This window comes from Hyaena hyaena, unplaced genomic scaffold (genome assembly GCF_003009895.1).
Source record: "Hyaena hyaena isolate Hyena2069 unplaced genomic scaffold, ASM300989v1 scaffold_120, whole genome shotgun sequence".
Lineage (NCBI taxonomy): Eukaryota > Metazoa > Chordata > Mammalia > Carnivora > Hyaenidae > Hyaena > Hyaena hyaena.
The window spans coordinates 2,593,828-2,617,598 of NW_024080752.1; the positions used below are offsets into that span (position 1 = coordinate 2,593,828).

The following is a 23,771-nucleotide window of genomic DNA, read 5'->3' on the forward strand; positions in this document are numbered from 1 at the left end:
TTGATTATTTACTAAATGCTAGGTACTTTATTTCCATATACATCATCTCATTTTTGTCTTTACATCTCCCTATGAAGTAGGTATGTTCTACCATTTATCCTGCTGAATGATGGGGAGGTGAAAGAGACTTAAACTGTCTTGCTCAAATAGTAGAGTTGGGTTTCAGACCTGCCCACTGCAGAGTCCTGGCTCTTAAGCACTACATTATTCCCCTGAGCCAAATCTGAACCCTGCAGTAAGGGTGGCTGCTGGAATTCCTCCCTAGTCCTCTGCTCTATCAGGGAGCTACTGAATATGATTAAGACAAGGGACAAGCACAGTGGCCTTGACCTCTCTGACATAGTCTCAGATTCTACTAGTGAGCAGTGCCATGTCTGTGGAGGGTTGCCATTTGGTTTATCTGTTCAGCTGCAGCAGGAATTGCCTCCCTGATATCCACTGCTTGGGGGGCTGGTAATGTTAGCCTACTCTAGGTGGCTCTAAGAGCAAGAAACTTCCTGATTACACTGATCCAGAGCCTTCCACCAAGTATTCTAGTTTTATCCACTTTTGTTTGAGAAGTCCTTTTGACACAATCTTTCTTTAAGTTCCCTTTAAATCCACAGAATCTGGGTTTTCTACTGTGATCTATTTTTTTTTTTAAATATGGTTAAATACATATAACGCAATTTCATACCTTACCCATTTAAAAATGCACAGTTCAGTGGCATTAAATTCATTCATTATGTTGGGCAACCATCACCCATCCATCACCAGAACTCTTTCATCTTGTAAAACTCAAATGCCATACCCATTAAACAATAACTCTGTATTCTCCCCTGCTCCTAGCCCCAGGCAATCCACCATTCCACTTTCTGTCTCAATGATTTTGACTACTCTAAGTAGCATACTCTAAAAATCATACAGTATTTGCTTTTTTGTGATAGGCTGTTTCACTTAACATAATGTCCTCAAGGTTCATCCATGCTGTAGCATACTGCAGAATTTCCTTCCTTTTTAAGGCTAAATAATATTCCATTGTATGTACATACCATATCTGACTTGTCCATTCATCCATTCTTGAGCCCTTGGGTTGCTTCCACACTTTAGTTATTACGAATAATTCTCTTGTGAACATGAACATACAAATAATTCTTTGAGACATTGCTTTCAGTTCTTTTGGGTATGGGACCCAGAAATGGAATTGGTGGATCATAAAGTAATTTTATTTTGAATGTTTTGAGGAACTGCCATGCTGTTTTCATGGTGCTGCACCAGTTACATCCCATCAATGGTGCACAAGGGTTCTAATTTCTCCATACTCTCATCAATGCTGCTTGTTAGCTCTTATTATTTTTTTTTATATATAGTAGCCATCCTAACGAGAATGAAGTGGAATTTTACTATAGTTTTGATTTGCATTTGCCTGATGATTAGTGACGTTGAACATTTTTTCATATGCTTCTTGGCCATTGTATGTCTTCTTTGGAGAGATGTCTATTTAAGTCCTTTGTCTATATTTGAATCAGGTTCTTTATTTGTTACTGAGGTTTAGGAGTTCACTATATATTCTAAATATTAATATCTCATAAGATATGTTATTTGCAAATATTTTTCTCCCATTCCGTATGCTGCATTTTTACTCTGTTGGTAGTGTCTTCTGAGGCAGAGTTTTGAAAAATTTACCAAGTCCACTTTGGCTATTCTTTCCTTTGAAACCTATGGCTTTGGTGTCACGTTCAAGAAATCAGTGCCAAATCCAATGTCATAAAGTTTTATTGTGTGTTTTCTTCTGAGACTTTTATTGCTTTAGGTCTTAAATTTAGGTCTTTTTTCTGTTTTGAGTCAATTTTTGTACACAGTGTGAGGTAAGGGTCCAACTTCATTCTTTTGCATGTGGATATTCAGTTTTCCCAGTGCTGTTTATTGAAAAGACTGGCTGTCCTTTCCCCAGTGAATGGTCTTGGCACCTTTGTCGAAAATCATTTGACACATATGAGGGCTTATTTCTGGGCTCTCTATTCTATTTCATCAGTTTATATGTCTGTCTTTACAATGGTACCATATTGTTTTGATTATTATAGACTTGTAGAAAGTTTTGAAATTAGGAAGTATAAATTTCTGTTTTGTTCTTTTCAGGGTTGCTTTGGCTATTTGGAGTCCCTTGAGACTCCATATGAATTTTAGGATAAGTTTGTTCTGGTTTTTGCAAAAAGTGTCATTAAGATTTTGATAGGAATTGCATTGAATCTATAGGTCACTTTGGGTAGTAGCAACAATGTAATAATACTAAGTCTTCCAATCTGTGAATATAGGGTGTGTTTTCATTTATTTATGTCTTCTTTAATTTCTTTCATCCATGTTTTCTAGTTTTCATTTATGTGTCTTTCACTTCCTTGGTTAAGTTAATCCCTAAGGATTTTATGTTACTGTTTTTTTGATGTTATTGTTTTTTGTAATTGTCTTTTCAGATTTTTCATTGTTAGTGTATAGAAATACAACTGATTATTGTGTATTAACTTTGTATCTTGCTACTTTGCTGAATTCATTTATTAGCAAAAACTGTTTTTTGTCTTAAGGATTTTCCCTATATAAGCTCCTTTCATTAAAAAAAATCTTTAGCCGAAAGTTTTCTTGAGGTAACGTTGATTATTCCTTATAATTCTCCTAAGTATTTTTAAGACAAACCAGAATTCAGGGGTAGGGGAGAAGCAAGAGCAAACAGAAACTCTATATCTACTTCTAGATTTGATATATTACATGAATTATACAACTAACCAGCATATATTTTGATGATATAAAACCCCAATAACATTTTGTTTTTCAGCATCTGAGACAACATTATGAGGAAGGAGAAAGGTGGAACTATTTATATGTGAGTGTGTAGAAGCCTGAAAGAGCTACACAAACATGTTTATTTTCCTCAAGTCAACACGCCCTCCCCCAGGAGACTTCTAACTGACAAAGGGATGTCTTTGAGGCCGAGAAGAAAAGCCAAACAGAAGGGCTCCATATGGATTTCTGAGTTTTAATAGAGAGGCATGCAATCTTGAGCACCAGATGGGGTACTGACTTAAAAAAAATTCAATATTGGCATCGACAGAAATTGCTGTGAGAAAGGTCCTAATCCAGCTCACAGCTAATTATGATGCTCATGAAGCTGATGAATTCTTTGCCTAAATCAGAATAATATGTGCTAAGGCTAAACATTTCAGGGAGAATATATTACCTCTCTTAAGTTAATCATACATCTTTCAAGGGCCATAATTTAGAGGTTCATTCAACAGAGTTTGTTGATGCCCAGAACGTGCGAGATACACATCTCAGTGTCAGAGATCTGGCAGTGAACAAAGCCCCTGGGGCATGGGACGTTAATTTAACTGGGGGAGAGAGAAAATAGTCATCTAAACCTGTACTATGTCAGGAGGGACAGTACTGTGAAAAGCAGTCACCCATGAGAAGGATGGTAAGGGGTGAGGTGATATATTTGTTAATTAGTAGAAGGGGCCACTCTGATGAGCTGATGAGGGCAGACATTGAATGAAGTGAGGAGAGGAAGACCTGGGGCAGAAGCATCCTAGATTCCTTTCCACATTACACAGCAGCTGTTATACAAGTTGAACATAACAGTTGCTTCTAAATAGCAATTTATCAACTTAGTAATCCTCTGAGTTTGCTGTCTAACAATGACTGAAAAGACTAAAAGAAGCAGAGTCTGGTGAGTTTACTGCATTGTCTGGTCTAGTGGTTCTCACCTGGGGTTGATTTTGCCTGCCAGAGGATATCTGGTAATGTCTGAAGACATTTGGATTATCAAAGCCTGGGAGGAGGGAGAGGGTTCTATGGCCATGTCCTGTGTAAATGCCAAAGACGCTTCTAAACATCTACAGTGCACTGAATAACTCCATACAGCAAAGAATGAATGGGCACCAAAGGTCAGCAGTGTCGCTGTTGAGAAACCTTGATTTGGGCCCTGGGCAGGCCTCCAGACCCCTGATGAGAGTTGAGGGACTAGGCAGGAGAGGTTCTTTTGAACAGTCCCATCAAGATATCTGGACATCTGCAAACAGAGTAGATCCAAGGCCTTTGGAGTAACCTTAGGGTGTCTGCTCCCAGCTTGTTAACCAACGTTTCAGATGGTTTCAAAGCCACATGGGGATTTATTTAAGCAACATTAAGAAAAAGTTTCCTGTGGGTCTTGTGGTAGAAGACAAGTAAGGATACAAGATGTGGTCCCTGCCATCAAAGACTTTATAGCTTAGAGAGGATAGAAGGTATGAAGACAAATACTTGTAATGTGACAAGGGCCATAAAGGGGTAGAAGAAGTCCAATGATGTAAGGGAAGGGAGTAATGGCTTGTTGGAGTGACACAAATAGGTTTAACATAGGAGGTATCATTTGAACCGGGAACTGACGGTGAGAAGGCTTTAACCGAGTAGAGAGGGAAGTGGAGGATATGCTAGGTAGAGGGCGAGATGTGAAAACAGGTAAAAAGTAGGGAATATTAATATTAATAGCAACTGCCACCTAGTAAATCCTCTCTATATGATAGGTGCGGTGCCAAACACTTTATCATATTTAGACTACACGCAATTGTAGTCTAAAATGAAAACTGATAGATATGTAGGAAGCAGCTGAAACCAGCATGACCCGAAGTTACTTGGATTCCTATCTTATTCATCTCAAAAAGAAGGAAGCATCAGAAGCATTACCTGGGGTGAGTTGCACAAATAGCGAAGAAGTTCACCAATATACTGAATGACAGTGACATTATATTTTCTGCAGTCATCCCAAAACTGGCTGGCTGAAAATTTGTTCCGCAAAACAAGAGTCGCACCTGCAGAGAAGTGTATATAAAGTGTTAATGAAGAGATGCTACAAAAAACCTCCCTGGTTATATTTGTCATTTTTGAAAGGTAGAACTTTATGGATTATATTCACAAACAAGTTTAGAGTATTAGTTATGCTTTTTTTCTTCTTTAGAGTGTATCTATGGTGCTTACGCAAATGTGCGAGCAATGAATTAGTCCCTTGGGAGCCTCAAAGTCCCCCTGTTCTTGAAGAGCCCAGCTATATGATCAGGCCCAGTCAGTCGTTCCTGGCTGATGTGAAGGCTGGTACTGAGGCTGGGGTAAGTATTTTATAGCTGATCTATAAGTTGATGAGGGAAAAAAACAGAGGCTTGGGCCATCACACATGCATTCATATATGTATGTGGATATATGTTATTACATACACATATATGATTAAAATGAAATGCCACATGGGAGAAAAAAATACCTTTTTTTTTTATTTAGAGAGTTAGAGATGGCTTTCTGGAAGAGGTGGACATTGGACTGAGCCTTAATGTATACAAGCGGCATAAAGCCTACTGAAAGGAAAAATGATGGTGACTCTAACTTGAAGGGCAACATTTCAGAAAGAAAGAGAAGAGATGGAAAGTCAGGTATTCTGCCCAGAGCTGAGGAGCTGCATGAGTAGGGAAGAAAGAAGTAGGGTGGGGATGGCTAAGGGAGAAGTTTACATTAGAGGCTGATGGAGATCCACATGCAGATTTTGGAAGATGGAAATGACAGAGGGGAATTATTTATGGAACCTAAGAATCAAGTGTCTTAACTTGGATAAAAATATTTTAAAGAAGTTTCCTCCTTGATATTCTGAACATCTGTAGCATTAGTTATCAGACAAGCAGGCACGAGGAAATAGAAATGATTCTAGATATTTGGTGGTGATGTGGGAGCCAAATAGCTTTGTTGTTAACATTGAATTAAACGCTGTCCCTGGCAGACAGGAAAGTAGGCAAATTTTATATTACTTTCCCAGCTGAGCACATGTGAATGTGAACTGAACTCCAGTGCCTTGGTGAGAGAAAAAGCTTACCAGTCGTGATACATCCGTGGAGGCCGACCATAAGTGCAGCGCTGTGATACAAGGGCAGGGTGGTATAGAAGATGTCATCTTCCCTAAGCCTGCTTGCAGTGGCGAGTCCCGTTGCATACCATAGGCGATGGTGATTGATCATGGCGGCTTTCGGGAGACCTTTGCAGATACAAGAGAAGGCATGAGTGAGTCAAGGCTGAGTCATTCACAGACCTGTGGTCTGGGAGAGAGATCTGGCTTAGGAAAGTCCATCATCCAGTGGTTAGAGAATGCATTGGGGAGGGCCATGACCTATTACATCAAGAGTCAGCAAATTTCTTCTGTAAAAGACCAGATAGTCAATGTTTTAGGCTTAGACGATAGCAGCCAACCTCATAAAGGAATGAATGTGGTTGTGTTCCGATAAAGCTCTATTTACAAAATCAGGTTGGGAGGGGCTATATTTGGCGAACGGACCATAGCCTGTTGACACCTGAGTTAGATGGGTAGTATAGTAGTAATTAGAAGAGAAAGGCACGAATGTCTATCAAATTTTTGTTTTGTGCCTGCCACCTTGTAAGATGTTTTCAAAATTTAATTCTCATAATTAACAAGGCAAGTAAAACTGTATCCTTTAATCCACAGATGAGAAGGCTGAGATTCAGAGACATTAAATAGCTTATTGTGTTCCCATTACTTTCCTTTGTAACCACTTTTTATAAATTTCTTAAGTATTCTTCTAGAATTTCTTTATATAAATACAAGCAAATACAAAGAGTTGCTTATTTGTCATTGCCCTTTCCTCCATTAAAAAACTCTGCAGGGGTACCTGGGTGGCTGAGTCTGTTAAATGTCTAAATCTTGATTTCGGCTCAGGTCTTGCTATCACAGTTTATGAGTTTGGGTCCCACCTCTGGCTCTGCGCTGACAGCATGGAACCTGTTTGGAATTCTTTCCCTCCTTCCCCCTCTGCCCTTCCCCACTAGCTCTCTCTCTCTCAAAATAAATAAATAACCTTAAAAAAACACACACCTTTCTGCACTTTATCCCCCCTCTACTTAACAATGTATGGTAGAAAACTGTCCATATTTATACAAAGAAATTTCCCTTATTTATTTATTCATTCATTTATTCTCCCTCTCTCTTACTCTCTCCCTCTCTCTCAGTTGCATCAAGTCCTTTGTATATGTGCATTATCACTTATTTAACTATGTTGCTATTTCAAATGATGCTGCAGTGAATAGCCTGGTCCACACGGTAGTTTACACTATGAATGATGCTGTATTTGTAGGATAAATTTGCTGAAGTGAGATTGCAGGGTCAAAAGATATACAACCTTTGTCATTTTGATAGGTACGGCCACAATGAAACTTATGGGGGCTGTCCCCATTCACTCTCCCACCAGCAATGTCTGGGTGTACCTGTTCCTCAGAGCCCTGCCTAGGTATGCTCTCAAATGTTGGATTTTGCCAAACTGAAAGGTGAAAAATGGTATCTCATTGTAATTTTAGTATATTTGAAATTTCTTTCATGTAATATATGTAACTTTTTTTTGGTAAGACTCTATTAAAAGGATAAATTTATATTGTTTTCCAGGGAAGGAGGCCTGGGTGGCTCAGTCGGTTAAGCGTCCAACTTCCACTCAGGTCATGATCTTGTGGTTTGTGAGTTCGAGACCCACATTGAGCTCTGTGCTGACAGCTCAGAGCCTGGAGCCTGCTTTGGATTCTGTGTCTCCCTCTCTCTCTGACCCTCCCCCGCTCACAGTCTGTTGTCTCTCTCAAAAATGAATAAACATTAAAAATATTATATTGTTTCCCAGGGAAAGTCAGTTTAGTGGGGGAGGGCACAAAGCCATTACTAAGGGGCTGGGGCTAGATGTTAAGGCCTGAGTGGGTAAATGGGGTTTATAAACAGGAAGATAGTTTTCTGTAGACTCAGATCCTTTCATATTTGATGGTGCCTTTGCTCGGAATTGCCTAAGTAACAGTCATTCATTATAAGGCAAAGCAGTATGGCCAGCAAACTACCATAATTATAAACACAATTCAAAATTCATTTTCTCTGACAGAGGGAGGGCCAGTGGCATTGTGTCAGTATTTATGCCCCATTCTATACTAATACTAAGACATAGAAAAAAGCATCAATAAATCAGTTGTATTCACTATGGAAAAGAATTGTCCAGATTGTAAAAGCTCTACAATATATTTTTAAAAAGAAATATATATCCTTTGCTGCTTTCAAGTATTTTCAAAATTTTTCTAAGATTATGTATTAATGAAAAAATAAGAATATTTGGTAATTATCATATAATTCTGTGCTAAATAATGTGAGAAACTTTGTTCTCCAATTGCTTAAATAAGTTCTTTTAATTAATCTTTACAGGAGTAACTTAGCAAATATTTTACTCAAAGATAAGGAGAGAAGTAAAATAAACATCAAGCCATTTATTTTCCAATGAAATATAAATTCTGAATTGTGGGATTAAATTAAGGAGAGTCCATTCTCTTTTTCTCCCTAAAATGGCTTTATATTTGACTGCTAAAACCTGCATTGTGGAAGATCTATACTTGTCTGGCACTAAGACTAGAACTCCCTGTCACCAACCAAGGGCTCAATTTTTCTCAATTATTTCCCAAAGGTTACAATTAAATTTCACCAATCTAGGGGCGCCTGGGTGGCTTAGTTGGTTGAGCGTCCGACTTTCGCTTAGGTCATGATCTCGCGGTTCGTGGGTTCGAGCCCCGCGTCGGGCTCTGTGCTGACTGCCAGCTCAGAGCCTGGAGCCTGTTTCAGAGTCTGTGACTCCCTCTCTCTCTGACCCTCCCCTGCTCATGCTGTCTCTCTTTCTCTCTCCTAGAAATAAATAAAACATTAAAAAAAATTTCACCAATCTATTAAGAAATGAGGTAAAAGTCTCATATATTAAAGTACTGTCAGTATGTAGGGGAAGCATTTGGTTAACTAAGTCATTCCACCATTCTGTTGGCATGCTAGTATGTAACTGCTGGCAGATAGAAAAAGGATAGACATGCTTTGGGCACTGGTTTTACTATGTCACTCCCAGTCTCCCTTCTTCATTTTACTTAAAGAAAATACTTATTGAAAGTGATTGTATGAAAGGAAGTTGACCTTCAGGTCTGGTAACCAGGAGAGCAGTTGGGTGCTGAGGGCCTGTTAAGGTGAAGGAGGGAGTGGCTGTAGGCTGGTGTTGAGATAAAAGGCTCAAAGGAAATCTTAGCTTTCTATATAATGTTTGATTGGTTTACAAGGAGACACGTGTGTATTACCTGCTTACATTAAAAATTTAATCAAAAGAGAGAAAATTCACCTATTCAATTTTCCAATATTAATAATAATGGTCAGCATGCTGGTACTGGCTTCTTGTCCTCCTTCTAAATATATCCCTCAGGGCTTATATTATTACCTTTTCATAATGTTTTCCCTAGCCTAGATTAGGCAGACACCACATGTCTGTTAAGTGGAAGAACTGTGCGGTACTGTGGCACAGAGGTTAGATTTATGCACTGTGGAGTGAGCCTACCAGGTGAATCCTGATACTTCTACCTACCTTGAGAAGTTCTTACCCTCTCAGTTTCTGGATCTGTAAAATGGGAATAAGAACAGTATCTGTCTTAAGGATGGTGAGAGAACTGTATGAACATAGACCATAAAGCTCATAGGAGAGAGGCTGGTACATTCTATCTTTAATACTGTATGTTCCATATAGCAGTGTTCCAATAACGCTGGTGACTGGCAGTGTTTTCTCTTAGTGGCTCATAAAATTATGGTGCAGCTTACAGTTGAAGGTATCCTAGATTCGATGAAATGCAGTATTTTAGGCCCTGGGCTAGAGCCATCCTACACCCACAGCACCAAATCAGTGTTGCATGGGAAGACAGTGGTCAAAACATTTACATAAAATACACCCCATTATTGTCCTAATGTCTTTTTTGGAGTCCCATTTATAACTACTTATACATTATGTGTGGACTCAGGATATAATATAATAAAAATCCAACAATCATTTAAAAATTTCCAAAAACCTATTTAGTGCTAAATATCATCCATCCTCAAAATTATTTTTGTATTTCTTGCTTAACCTATTTATCTGTTCTACATACCAACCAGGGGGAAATATATATAGCCTGGGCAAACCCAAATAAGATCATATGCCATGAAATAAGATCAGTTCCCACAGGCAAAGAGCTAAATCCTCTCAACTATTAGTTATCAGATAAGTTTCGCCAAAGGAAAAGAACATTTGAAAACCTAACCCAACTTTTAACTCCTTAAGGATAGGTCTATTTCTTTGAGAATGCTCTCTTAATTTTTACCTGTGGTTCCAGAAGTATAAATGTATAAGGCAGGAGTGGAAAAAGTGACTTCAGACCTCCATGACTCTGGAATAGGTTCTGTTGACACTTCATCCACTTTGTCCAGTAAAGAGTCGACCCCATCCGTGTTAGAAGTTCTGCTCACATAATAGATGGACACATTATCTTTTTTCAGGCTTGGCAGCACCTCTTCAATAGCTTCTTGTAGTTCTTAATAGGGAAAAAAATCCAAACCCATTAAATTAGTCCAGTAAAGTTCTATTAGTATAATAAGCTTCACAGTAATTATGTTCTTGCTGAACTGCATAAACATGACAAGTGGAGTTTGTAGTTACATAATTTTAAACATGAAATTTGCTATACTTGAAAATATCACAAGATTCCAAAGTTTGAGGGAAGGCTGGATTTTAATGGTTTCATAGGCAGCAAATAGTTGGTTGAAATCTGTACAAACAACTAGACATGGGATAAAAACCAAGATATATAAGTGCATAACTTATATGCATGTCTGGTATACATCTCAAAATACTTCAGAAATGAAGTTATTCCTAATACATGTGTCCCCTAGTGATGAAAAGGAAAAGAAAAGAAAATTTTAAGGTAGGAAATGAGGAATGAAAACAAGGCAGCCATACTAACTAAGATGATTGAAATAAACTTTATATAACAAATATATACATTTTTTTTAACACATCAGTAACAAATAGTTCCCTGAGAAAGGTTTGGCTGATCTGGGAAATAAGCTCCAAATTTCATAAGCACATTCTCTGGTCTGAGGAAAAAACAGGACTTTTTTTTTTTTTTTTCCACAAATAGTTTATTGTCAAATTGGTTTCCACATAACACTCAGTGCTCATCCCCATATGTGTCCTCCTCTATGCCCATCCCCCCCTCCCCCCCACATCCATCAGTCCTCAGTTTTTGTCAGCATTCAAGAGTCTCTCATGGTTTGCCTCTCTCCCTTTCCCCCACCATTTCTCCCCCTTGTTCCTCCGTCAAGTTCCTCCTAATCCTCCTATATGTGCAAACATATGATATTTGTCTTTCTCTGCCTGACTTATTTCGCTCAGCATAACACCCTCAAGGTCCATCCATGTTGCTACACAAGGCCAGATTTCATTGTTTCTCATTGCCATGTAGTATTCCATGGTATAGATAAACCACATCTTCTTGATCCATTCATCTGTTGATGGACACTTAGGCTCTTTCCATGTTTTAGCTATTGTGGAGAGTGCTGCTATGAAAATTGGGGTCCATGTGCTCCTATGCCTCAGCATTTCTGTATCCTTTGGGTAAATTCCTAGCAGTGCTATTGCTGGGTCATAGGGGAGTTCTATTGTTAGTTTCCTGAGGAACCTTCACACTGTTTTCCAGAGGGGCTGTACCAGTTTACATTCCCACCAACAGTGTAGGAAAATGCCCAAAACAGGACTTTTTAGCATGTTTTTCAAACCATAGGGCATAGTATAATAGTGGGTTTTTAAAATCATATATAGTGACCAGCATTTAAAAAGTTAAAATAGAAGCAAATATAAATTTTCAGAGTGTATCACACAGAGTAAGAGGAAAGTATTATTTTTTTAAAAATTGGTTTCAGTTACGTGGGTGTCTGGGTACTGAGTCACAGACAAATATATTTTTTACTGTAAGTCAATGCCAAAAAAACCTTTGTGTTTTCAACTTGATTTATGTGCCCTTAAATCATAAGATGAGATGGCCTTTAAGCTTACTTGTCTTGAACTTGTGATAATTGAGGTGAATATACTTAATAGCAAGGTGACCCAATACCCCAGGGAATTACCTTGGGGAGGCTATCCCTAATTTATCCTATATGCTTTGTTTTTCATATGTTTGTCTATGATATCTCCATCAAAACAAAAAATATCATCTGGGAAGATGCATTTAAAAAAATTTCAAAACATTTTAACCAGAGGACTCATGCACCTGGTAAACATAAATCAAAGAGTACAAACGAGTTTATAATGAAGATCAATAGTCCCTTACCCCATCCCTCTTAACAACTACACCTGCTGCCTAGAGACACAATCATTGTTTTAAACATGTTTCTTGTAACAGTCACCTCTCTGTCACCAAACAATGTGCTTTTCCTGCTACCTCGGGACCTATCAATTTTGATCCCCATCCCTGTTTTAACCTTGTCTACTCCAGACAGTTACTATCTCCACTTTATGTTGTCTAGGTTAATAGTATGTGTGTCTATTCTGGGGCTACAATTCCATCTTCCCAGCTTTGCTTACGGATTGGCTCTAGAAGATGAACATCAGTAATCAGGATCAACAAGATTATGACTATGTAAATATTATGCACCACAGAAGTAATACACTATAATAATTCCTGAGTTTTCTCCTGGAGTTTCTATTGGCTATCATTCTTTTGTTGTTTATTATTATTATTTACTATTATGATTATTATTTTATTTTGAGAGAGAGACAGTACACATGTAAGCGCTCAAGTCAGGGAGGGGCAGAGAGAAGAGAGAATCTCAAGCAGGCTCCACAAATAGCACAGAGCAGGCTCAATCTCAGGATTGTGAGATCATGACCTGAACTGAAATCAAGAGTCAGACACTCAACCGACTAAGCCACCCAGGTGCCCATGGCCACCATTCTTCAATAAACTATTTGCCTCAAATATATTGTAAATATTTTTTTAACCTCCATCAGATCAGCTTCTCTCCCTTTTTGCCAGTTGAACTTCCCTTCTCCTTTTCTACTCTTTTGTTTTAACAGGTTTCTTCAGCACTTCAAAATATTAACCAAAAATATTACTGTTACAAAAACATCCCATCCCTTGCCACTGCCTTGGTCCAGATCTTCATTATTTCCTACTTTGATCATCCCAATAGCCTTCTGACAAATCTCCTTATCTCTAACCTTTCCTTGCTTCCAATTTATCAGCTACACTTCGGCTTCTTGTTACTGCCCTGTTCAAAATCTTTCAATGGCTGCTCATCCCTTGTGGTGAGTCCACTCTTCTTATGCAGCATGTGAGGTCCTGAGCTCATTCACAGTCTAACCCCTGGGGACTTTTCTGATGTCATGTCTTAGTACCATCTCTTGTCCCCTTCCCTCTAACCACACTGATCTATGTGAACTGAATGTACCCATATTCTCACATATCATGGCCTTTGTCCAAATGGTTTTTACCTGCTTTGAGTGCCCTCCTACATCCTGTTCACCCGGAAAACTCCAGCTCATCCTTCAAGGCTCAGCCTTGGTGACACTTCTCTCTGTTGTCTTCCCTCCCTCTACAAAGTGAGGTGCTTCCACAGGGGCCTGCATAGCCTTCTGTCAGAGTAGTTAGTACATAGTGCAACTTGCTTGTTCTTTTTCACCTCTATTAGTGAAAACATTGGGATTAAGAATCATAACTTAATCATCTTCACATGGCCAACAATAGTGGTTGTTGTGTGCTCAGCAAGTGCTTACAACTGGAAAAATGTGCACAAAGGATTATGTTTGTGTGGAAGAGACAAAGGAATAAACTAAAGCTGTTGATTCTAAAGAATTCAGATCTTACAATACTATGAATGGATACATCTCTAATAAAATATAATGCACAATGAAATAATTATTATGAAACAAATATGCACTGCACACAGGGCTCAGACAAATAAAGATGACAACAACAATTGCTGTTTCAAGAATTAAGAAATCTCTTCGCTCTTACCCCACCCTCCTTCCCTCCTCTGAGGCTATATATTTAAATACTGTGTCATAAGTTACCTGGGTTAGTCTTTAGTGCCTCTGCTTCCCTCTTTCCCAGCATTTATTCAACATCTATCTAAAGGGTACTCCCTATGTACCAGGCATGGCTCTAAGCACTGGATATAACAGTGAGCAAAACAGATACTGTCCCTGTTCCTATAGAGCCTAATGGGGGAGGAGATCATCCATTAAAATAAGGTATCCTAGGTGTCACAAAAGGTGATATGGTGTTTGGGGAGGAACACAAAGCCAGCCCAGAGGCAGGATCATCTAAATGGAGACCTGAAAGATGAACAGAAGTTGGCAACAAGTTGAAGATCCACTGAGATTGGCTGTGCCTGTCTCTAGCAGAGGGGACAGCTTAGGTAAAGGCCCAGGGGCAAACAGCATGGTGCCAAAGTAACTAAAAGAGGCTAAAGCTGACTGGAGTGTAGAATGGGAAGGAAGAAAGTTGGGAGAAGAGGCTGGGATGTGGGTAGGGTCCAAGTCCCTGGTGTAACCTAGGCAAATGGTCTGCATGGAAGACCATGATAAATTTTTCAGCATGAAATTTACATTCCATTTTTTTAAAAAGGAAAAAGAAAATGTAATTACGCAGGTGTCATGCTTGATCACAGTTCAAGCAATTCATGCATCTTCAATTACATTTTCATGTTTCTACCTAGCTATTTAGTTTGTGATACCTTTTGTAGAAGTCATCTCAGCCAAAGGAAAGGCCATTGCCCTTGCCCAACACAATTTCCCCACATGTCCTCTGGACTGCTGACGTATAATTAGCATTTGGGCATTGACCTGAGGTTCCAGTGACTACCAACCACATTGGGACATACTTAATATGTCCAATTGTAGCAGCCCTTCTTCCCCTAAACTAGAGATGCTGCTATAAAAACTGAAATTTGAAAGGAAATTCTGGAAGTGAATATCAGTTATTAACTATCTATTTGGTATTTGGTGTCTTTCCTTAAGCTTTTTATGAATACAATTGGATACACATGTTTTCTTCTTCACAGATTTTTGTGCAGTGTGTGGGTGTTAATTTCTACTGTAAAGACTACTTACTTAAAAGTGGCATTCAACCAGGACACAAAAGCTCAAGTAATTCTACTTGGCACAGGTTGAGTTCCTGGGAACTCTAGGTTTTCAGATTTACAGTTCTTCTCATCTGTGAGGTTGTAAGAGAAGTGGACTGGATAGAGGGCGAGGTTGAACAGTGATGCAGTCACATAGGGAACTCACTCAACGGATCCTTTGATCCTATGGGGACTCCGGGTCTGGGATGGCACTTCAGGACTGTCCCAAACTAAGGGAAGTGGGGTATACCTTCACCCCTGCCCATGAACCCGTCACTGGATGTAAGTGGTGGGGGCTGGGGTTGGGGGGGAGGATAGTGCTTGACCTTGGGCAAGGCTTGACCATTTGAAGCAAGGGCAAGTCTTGGGAGAGGTCTCAGCTGAGAACTTCAGCTGCCAATGCTCCCAGAAGCTGAGGAATGAGCATTTCAGTCCTGCAGAGGGGATCTGAGTAGTCTATCACAGCATCCACTCTACACTGCATCCTTACTGATAGCAAAGCCCTTGAATTTTTCATTTGTATAGAACAATTTGTATAGCAGCTTTACACAATTTGTGTCACATAATTTTTACAAGAATCCTGTGATACTGATACAGTAACCCAATTTCTACAAATGGGGACAGAGGTTCAGTGAGTCTATGTATGAAAGGATACATACAAAATGAACAGAAATATACTAGATTTATAGGATTCCTGTTTCCTTATATCAGCCATTCAGGTTTAAGTTTTGAAAGACTGCTTTACTTTTTAGAAGATGCTGTCTGTTTGACCTTCTGTTCAGTGTTTGTTAAACAAAGCATGTAGAATCTGCCTTTGAAGAGTCATATTGACAATCTCTTGTTCATCTTCTTTGAAAAGCATAATCTTGAGCTTTACTAAAAGCTTGGGTGTGAAAAACAGTATCCACAGAAAGTTATCTCAGTGGCACAGAGCAGATCTGTTGGTTTCTCATTGGTCTGATTTTAAGCCATGGGTTGAAATAGAACTTCAGAAAAAGAAGTGCATACTTGAGTGATGGAAAATTGAATGATTACCACATTTCCCCTCCCTTCCTTAAAATCTATCTTGTTAAAAAAAAAAAAGGAAATCAAGGTAGCATATGAAGTTTCTCTCTTTTTTTTAATAAAAGAAGAGAAATTTATGAATACTTGGGTCCATTCTTAGAAAGCAGTGGGGAGAGGGTAGGTGGCAAGCTGACCCAATCTTCATTTCAAGGTGGCAAGATGCCCCCGGCTAACCCTGCAGCTTTCTGCTAGGAAAGGCATTTAACCTGGTGGCTTGTCCTGCTACTCCACTGCCTCATGGAATGGGTATCCGACTGCGTTCAATCAAACACCCCAGAAATGCTTATCAATAAAATGGGATCTGAAAGGGGGCCATGACAGGAAATATGTTTTGATCAAAGTTCCAGGATGATCGTGACATGGCTGGTAGACGGGCAAGTCAGGATTGACGGTTTACTTTTTCTTCATTCAAAAAGGCACTGAAACAACACAAACTAGTTCTTAATTGCCCTTGGAGACAGTCTGAAAACAACTTGTCAAATGCCGTTTGTAACTGTGATTTTGCATATTTAGCATTGGCAGTTTGGAATTATCGCATTTAAGAACCCATTGTCTGGTCTGTACATCGACATGCTATGTGTTCCGATATCCTTCAGATAGAGGCATGCATTCACTTCTTCCCCTACCCCCACAAAACAAATCACCCTGAGGTCAGAAAGATGTTAAACCAAGGTTAAGTCTCACCAGGAAAAAGTAAATCTTTAACAGGGAAATACATCCTCATATTACCTTTGTGTACTTATATAACTTCTTCTTCTTCTTCTTCTTCTTCTTCTTTTTTTAAATAGTTTATTGTCAAGTTGGTTTCCATATAACACCCAGTGCTCCTCCCACAAGTGCCCTCCTCCATGCCCATCATCCTCCTTCCCCTCTCCCCCTTCCCCATCGGCCCTCAGTTTGTTCTCAGTATTTAAGAGTCTCTCCTAGTTTGCCTCCCTCCCTCTCCCCAACTATTTTCCCCTTCTCCTCCCCCATGGTCCTCCATTAAGTTCCTCCTAATCCACCTATACGTGCAAACATATGGTAACTGTCCTTCTCTGCCTGACTTATTTTGCTCAGCATTACACCCTTAAGGTCCATCCACATTGCTATAAATGGCTAGATTTCATTCTTTCTCATTGCCATGTAGTATTCCATCGTATAGATAAACCACATCTTCTTGATCCATTCGTCAGTTGATGGACACTTAGGCTCTTTCCATGATTTGGCTACTGTTGAGAGTACTGTATAGCTTCTTAATATTATTTTTCATTTCTCTTAAAGTTCTTACTTACATGAACTCTTGCTTTCTAAATAGTCCTGGAATCAAGGGTAATTCTTAGTCATGAAGTTACCTAGTATTACTAGGACTTACATAATTGTTATCATTTGATATCCACAAGCAGCCATTTCACCTATCTACCAGCTATCTACTTCCCTATTTTTCTCAGAGGCTGTGGGAAGATCTTTTTAGAATACTGGCCACTTACACTCAATGTGCAGAATAATCTGAACTCTATCCTTCTTTAGACTCAATAACATTAACACCTGGTTAAAGTTTGTTTTGTTTTCACTTCTTTATTCCCTTCTTGTTTCTAAGGAAAAAGAACTGTCAGTCTTCTCGAATATGCTAGCAAAATGCTAGTTTATTTTGAACAAAGATGTACAACCACCTGCTTTGCAACCTTTAGCTATGAGCAGGGTAAGAAGAAAAATTTTAGAGAACCTTTTTAAGCTAGCTTTCTATTCAGACCTTGGGCTGCTTGGGATCCCAGCCTTTGAGTACATTACCATTTGAAGTCTAGGATTTTGTCCTCCACTACCCTATGCACAGACCCTCCCTACTATGGTCCCAGCCCATCCTATGCTCATGACCGGCTTCCTTTCTGGCAATGAGCCCCCGGGAGAGCACCTCTCTCCAACAGCCAACTGCCAAAGGTGAACTGGGAGGTAAACAAATCTTGTAGGGTGAGGCTGGGCCTTGGGAGATTGGATCTAAATGGACTTTCTCAAATCAGGATATATTTAACTTTTTTACATCATTTTTCATGCCCTCATGCCTAACCCAATGGTTCTTACACTTCAGAGAAGAAAGCCTGTTACAACCAACCGGAATAATGGAACTCATTAATTTGACAAACATTTATTGAGTGACTACTATATGCTAGGTATTGTTAGGGCATTCTTCAAAGATATATGAGAGAATTCTAAGCCTTCGAGATAATCAAGGTGCACTGAAGCAACTCATCTCAGTTTTTCCTTGTACATCCCAGAGAGAGGAGAGGAGTGGAGATAAGATTATATCTATGCCTTGATCCTTGACTAAAGTTGGCACTGGAAAATTATCCTTCTTCATGGAAGTGAGGCCTCTGCTGTTGGCCATTCTTTGAATTCCCTAAGTCCTTATTTTCTCTATAGTAGAGTCCCTTCAGTAAACAGCTTTTAAAAACTACCACTATTTAGATCATCTTGCTGCTGTCCTTACATAGCAAAACTCTAATAAAGCATCTGTGTCATGAACCTGATGAAAATGGCCTCTGGGCTCCTCTTGCCTGGAATGCCCTCTCACCAACTGCAATAACCCAGCTCAGTGTCAATGCCTCCAGGAACTTTCACCCTCTGCTCATCCCCCGCCTTCCCCCCTTCCCCAACTCTGTAGTTCTTTCAGCATACTTATCACATGCTCCTGGATACCACATTCACAGACATTTGTGTATGTGGCTTAGTTCTGTTACCAGATTGTAACATCCTTGAACTAATTCATCTTATTTTCTCCCTGTCCTATTGTGGCAACTAGCATGTACCTCGTGGGGACTCTCTACATGTTCCCTGACAGTTTTTGTATCATCTGCTTTTCTGAACCTAACCTCAAAAGTTTGCATGACAAGAGTTCTCCTTGGTTCTGACACCAGTTTTATAATGAGGAGCTCCGTCATCGCAATGATGTCCTACTTTTGAAAGTTATTGGAAGCATGTTCCTTCATCACATTGTTCAAGGGAGGTCCAATATTTATGTTTCACAATCTTGCAAAACCAAGCCAAGAGTAATCTGAAACATTTTTTAACTTCTCTGGATCTCAGGTTTGCAATAGAGAGCATCTTTAACTGTTATTAAAGCCTGTGAAAGGGTAGTACATACAGGAACCTTGAATGGTTATGTTGAGTCTTGGTCAGGGTGCTGATGAAGGAGGCCTGGGATATCCTTCCAGGGGAAGAGTTAATTTAGCCACAATCTTAATGCTAGCATAAATGGCAGCAAAGCAAATTTACTATTTTGGAGGTTTTCCTGCCTGTTTTTATAAAATACCTATGTTGTATGAGATTAAACATTAAGCTCGTTTTCCTGTTTTACCCATATTCTGTGTTTGGGAGTTGCTTGAAAAACTACCAGCCCCCAAAGCTGGTTTTTATCAAAGACATCCCTCCAGAATCAAATAGCTGAAAGTAATTTTTCCATGTCATTATTTACATCATACCCTTTTATGGAGAAGGATCCTGAAATGTACTATAGAGAGAATATCATATTCTCTGGGAGAACAGTAAATCCTGAAGCAATAACTGGGTACTAATAATTGGGTAATAATCCTGAGAGCTTTAAGCCCTGTTAAGCTTTACATAGAGTCACCAAAATTCGTGACAACTGGATCAATGATAAATGTCACTGTGCTGCTGGTCTTTTACGTAGACTCCAGAATTTGACAGCTAGTTGGAATTCAAGAGCTCTTATTAGCCCACAAGCCCTGAGGCTGAAGTTCAAAGTACAGAATCAAACTGTTGAATTGTTGCCACTCTAATACTTCTAAAATGTCTCACTTTTACGAACCATGTTCCAATGGTGTAATAGAGTAAGTGCCCTGGAAGTAGGGGAAAAAAAACCGCCCCCCACAAAAAACAAAAAACATGTGGGTTCTGTCCTCAGCTCTCTGTTGCCAACTAGCCATGTGACTCTGGAAAATTGGTATCCCCCTTCCGGGTCTTTATTTGTTCAACTATATAAAACAAGTGGAAACTAGACTGTTTCTCACAGCCTAATCCTCAGACCATTTGCTTTAAAATCATCTAGGGGTAGGATGGAACTTGCTACAAAAATTCACATTCCTGGGGTGCCTGAGTGGCTCAGTCGGTTGAACCTCTGACTCTTGATTTTGGCTCAGGTCAGCATCTCGGAGTCATGGGATCAAGCCTTGAGTCAGGCTCTGCACTGGTCATGAAGTCTGCTTAAGATTCTCTCTCTCTCGGGAGGGAGGCAAACCATGAGAGACTCTTGAATGCCGAGAACAAACTGAGGGCAGATGGGGAGAGGAAGAGGGGAGATGGGCCTGGAGAAGGGCACTTGTGGGGATGAGCACTGGGTGTTATATGGAAACCAACTTGACAATAAACTATTTTAAAAAAAAAGATTCTCTTTCTTTCTCTTTTCTCCTTTTGTCTCTCTCTTCCTCCCTCTATCCCCTCCCCAACTCGTGCATGCGTGTGCTCTCTCTCTCAGATAAAATAAAAATTAAGAAAATTCACATTCCTAGGTCCCACCAGAATCCCACTGACTTCACTGCTTTTGAGGGACAGGGCTCAGGAATTTGCTTTTTAAAATAAGCTTCCCAGGTGATTCTTATGCACATTAAAGTTTCTTTTCTAAATGTTTTTATTGAAAGATATCATACTTATTAAACTCGGAGGATTATAGGACTTGAATTTCTCTCAGATTCCTTCCAACTTCAGAGAATCCTAAGGATCAGTCCATTCAACACATTTATGTATGGACATCTCCACTAAACATTCAACTTTGGACTCCATGTTCCCTCCTTTTTAGGTCAGAGTATAATTCTGCATGGTGTGCAATGTTTCTCAGGGATTTGGAAAAACGGAATGTTTTCCAAATGTGTGGCCTCTCTCAAAGGTCAGTTTACTTCCAGAGTGCTGTTAGGTACACTGGAAAATCTGGTTCAAATTGGATCTGAGTGTCAGAATCACATTATACTCTCCACATACACTGACCGAAATGTAATGCTCAATGGCAGAGGACTGTTGCCTGGGGGTGGGGAAAGAGATACCTGCTTGGTTGTACTTCTGACTTGATTACAGACCTAATCTCTGCAGTCCCTGACCTCCCTCCCAGGGAGCCAGAGGTACTATGCAGGTAAGTAGTACTGAAATCCTTCCTGAATTGGTAAAAAAGATCACTGTGATACGAACTTTCTTAGGAACCAAAAAGTAAAGTAATAGGTTTAAGAGAGTCTTCCAGTTACTAAGAGGTTAAGTTTCTCATTTCTTAGGCAGCTAGAAATTGTTGGGAATTTTCTTGAAAGGATCATCCCCTTTATATAAGTTGGCAGCTTTTAAATTGTCCCCCCTGAATTTTAAACTTTTATACAAGGCCTTCAGTTTTTGGATTATTTTATGCCACGTGAAACAGATGTGTACGTTTCTTGCTTTCCCACGAGTGAACGGACATCTCATCTTTCTGTGACACTACGCAAGCTACCTGGTTTGCCTCCGTTTCCTCAGTTATGAAACTGAGCACGGGGGCAGAGGGGGAGAGCAGAGGATGCTTAATCCGTTCCAGCTCTAACACTACATCCATGTAAAGGAAGGTAGAACGATGCAGGGAAATTCATGGGCTTTGAAGTTGGATGGATCTGGGCTTGAATTTTAAGCTTCAGTTTTTTCAACTAACAGGAGGTAATTACATGTTATGTCTTAGGGTAATAAAAGCACCCGGCATAGGGGTTGGCATGCAGAGGCATTACAGAAAGGTGAGGTGTCCTGGCTCCCTCCATGTCTTTCAGCTCACAGCTGGTTGGTCCTCCCCTGACTGAGTAAGAAGCAATTCCTAGCCCTTATTCAACTGCAGCGACAAGCTTTCTAGGAAAGGAAAACCACCTGTCCTGTGGGGAACAGGTTGTTTCTTCCTGGCCTGGTCAACACTGGGGCATGGAGTTACCATTTCAGGTCTTTCTGAAGTGCATTGGAAGGGAACTACAGAGCCAATGGTCACTTTGGCTATAGATGTAATGGGGGCTGACAAGGGCACTGCAGGAGATCCCCAGCGTCTTCTTGAGGAGCAGGTGGGGTAATCTTCTTTGCAGTGAGAATCTAGAGGGGCTAGATTTGAGAGCCCAAGCAGCCATGAAGACCCTCTATCAGAGGAGGAAACCGAGGGCCAGGAAGGGAAAATGACTTTCTCAGGGTCACTAGCCAAACAGCGGATGTGAGCCTCTGGAGTTCACACTCAAGACTGCATTTTAATGCAAATATTATCAGTATTGGTTAAGAACCTGGACTCTGAAGATAGACAAATCTGGTTAATTCCTCTCCTCTCCGCTCTGCGACCTGGGACAGAAGGCTTCGCCTCACAGTCCTCGGTGGTCTCATCTGCAACGCCCGACAGTAAACCCTATCTGTTGTGAGGATTAAAGGCAACACTGTATGTACCGGCCGGTGCTTAACATAGTGCCTGGCAGAGGTTCAACAGGCTGTTTTAATGACCATAAGCATCTTGAGGAAGGGTTGCCATCCCCTCCCGCTACACTTCCAGTTCGGACCTTAGGTTCCCTTTCCAACCCCGTTACCATACAGCGGCTGGTGTGTCAAGGTGCGGGGGAGCCCCCTGCCAGGGCGGGCGGTCCCCGGGCTCACCTGGCGAGGCCAGTAGCACCTTCGCGCCGCAACACTGGAAGCAGTGTAACAGGGACTTCGCGCGGATGTTGTAGTTGAGGCACGCCATGGCACAGCCCAGCTTGGCCAGCCCCAGCCACAGCCACACGTACGCTGGTTCGTTGCCCATTAAGATCGCCACGCAGTCTCCCTGGCGCAGGCCGATGTGGTCGTGCAGCGTCCGCGCCACTTGGTTGCTGCGCCGGTCCACCTGCGCGTAGGTAAGAGTCTCGTCGCGGAAAAGCAGTAAAGGCTTGTGCGGGATCTGGCGCGCTTTTTCCAGAAACTTGTGTAGGATGGTGCGCACCGGCCGCCGCTGCCCGTAGCTGCGCGCTTGCCGGGCCACGCCGACCAGCCGCAGGAAGTAGCTTACGTCCTGGAAGAAGTAGGGGCAGCACAGGTTCACCAGCAGCGGCAGGAGCAGCAGCCCCGCCAGGACCGTGTAGATGGCGGGCAGCATGACGGCGGCGGGGCCCCCAGTCCCGGCGAGGACAGGGGGCGCGCTCCGGGCGTGCAGCGCGGCGGCGGGGAGGGCTTGGCGCGGAGAGACGGCGCGCAGGCTGCGCGGGAGGCGCGCGGCTAGGCTGGGGCGGTGGCGGAGCGCCCGCACTGCCCGCACCAACGTGGGCTGCCGGGCAAGTGGGGCGGCGTGGGGACTGCCGGGGTGCCAGGCGGGACCCGCCAGCTGAGCCCGCCCCCTCGCGGTGCGCCGCCACCTGCGCGCCCAGCCGCCTGCGAGCCCGGCCCTGCGGTCCTCCCCCTGCGGAGAAGGAGGCTTTGAGGTCTCGGCCGCCGCTCCGCGCGCTGCCAGAGGTCTGCGTTGTGACCGGAGTACCTTCCACCCCGGAGCCACAGTTTCCTTGTCCGAATGCTGATGACAAGACCCACTTAGCGGATGTTGAGATTAGAGGAGATAATGTAGGCGTCGCGCTCTTTGTTGCTACCAATAGCAGGGTGCCTTATACAAACGACTTACTGTGATTACCAGCAAAGCGCCTTGTAAATGTGAGAGTCCGATTATTTATTAATAACGGGTACCAGGCGTCACTGCCAAGTTAGAATCCCATCTCTCCCTTCTTGGTCCCAGGGGCTTTCCACT

The 23,771-nt window shown here is 41.3% G+C and overlaps 1 protein-coding gene across 2 annotated transcripts in view; it reads right to left on the reverse strand.

The window, feature by feature from the left end:
- Nucleotides 1-23,132, reverse strand: part of SLC27A2 (solute carrier family 27 member 2) — a 44,237-nt gene extending 21,105 nt beyond the window's left edge. Inside the window, exons 1-4 of one of the 2 annotated variants that reach the window (XM_039237132.1) lie at nt 22,655-23,132; nt 10,177-10,386; nt 5,861-6,019; nt 4,693-4,817 (exon numbers count right to left, since the gene is read on the reverse strand). In XM_039237132.1, the coding sequence (XP_039093063.1) occupies nt 4,693-4,817; nt 5,861-6,019; nt 10,177-10,386; nt 22,655-23,132 (972 nt within the window). The remainder of the gene's footprint in view (nt 1-4,692; nt 4,818-5,860; nt 6,020-10,176; nt 10,387-22,654) is intronic. The other variant, XM_039237133.1, reaches the window with a different exon arrangement.
- Nucleotides 23,133-23,771: the final 639 nt, after the last annotated feature.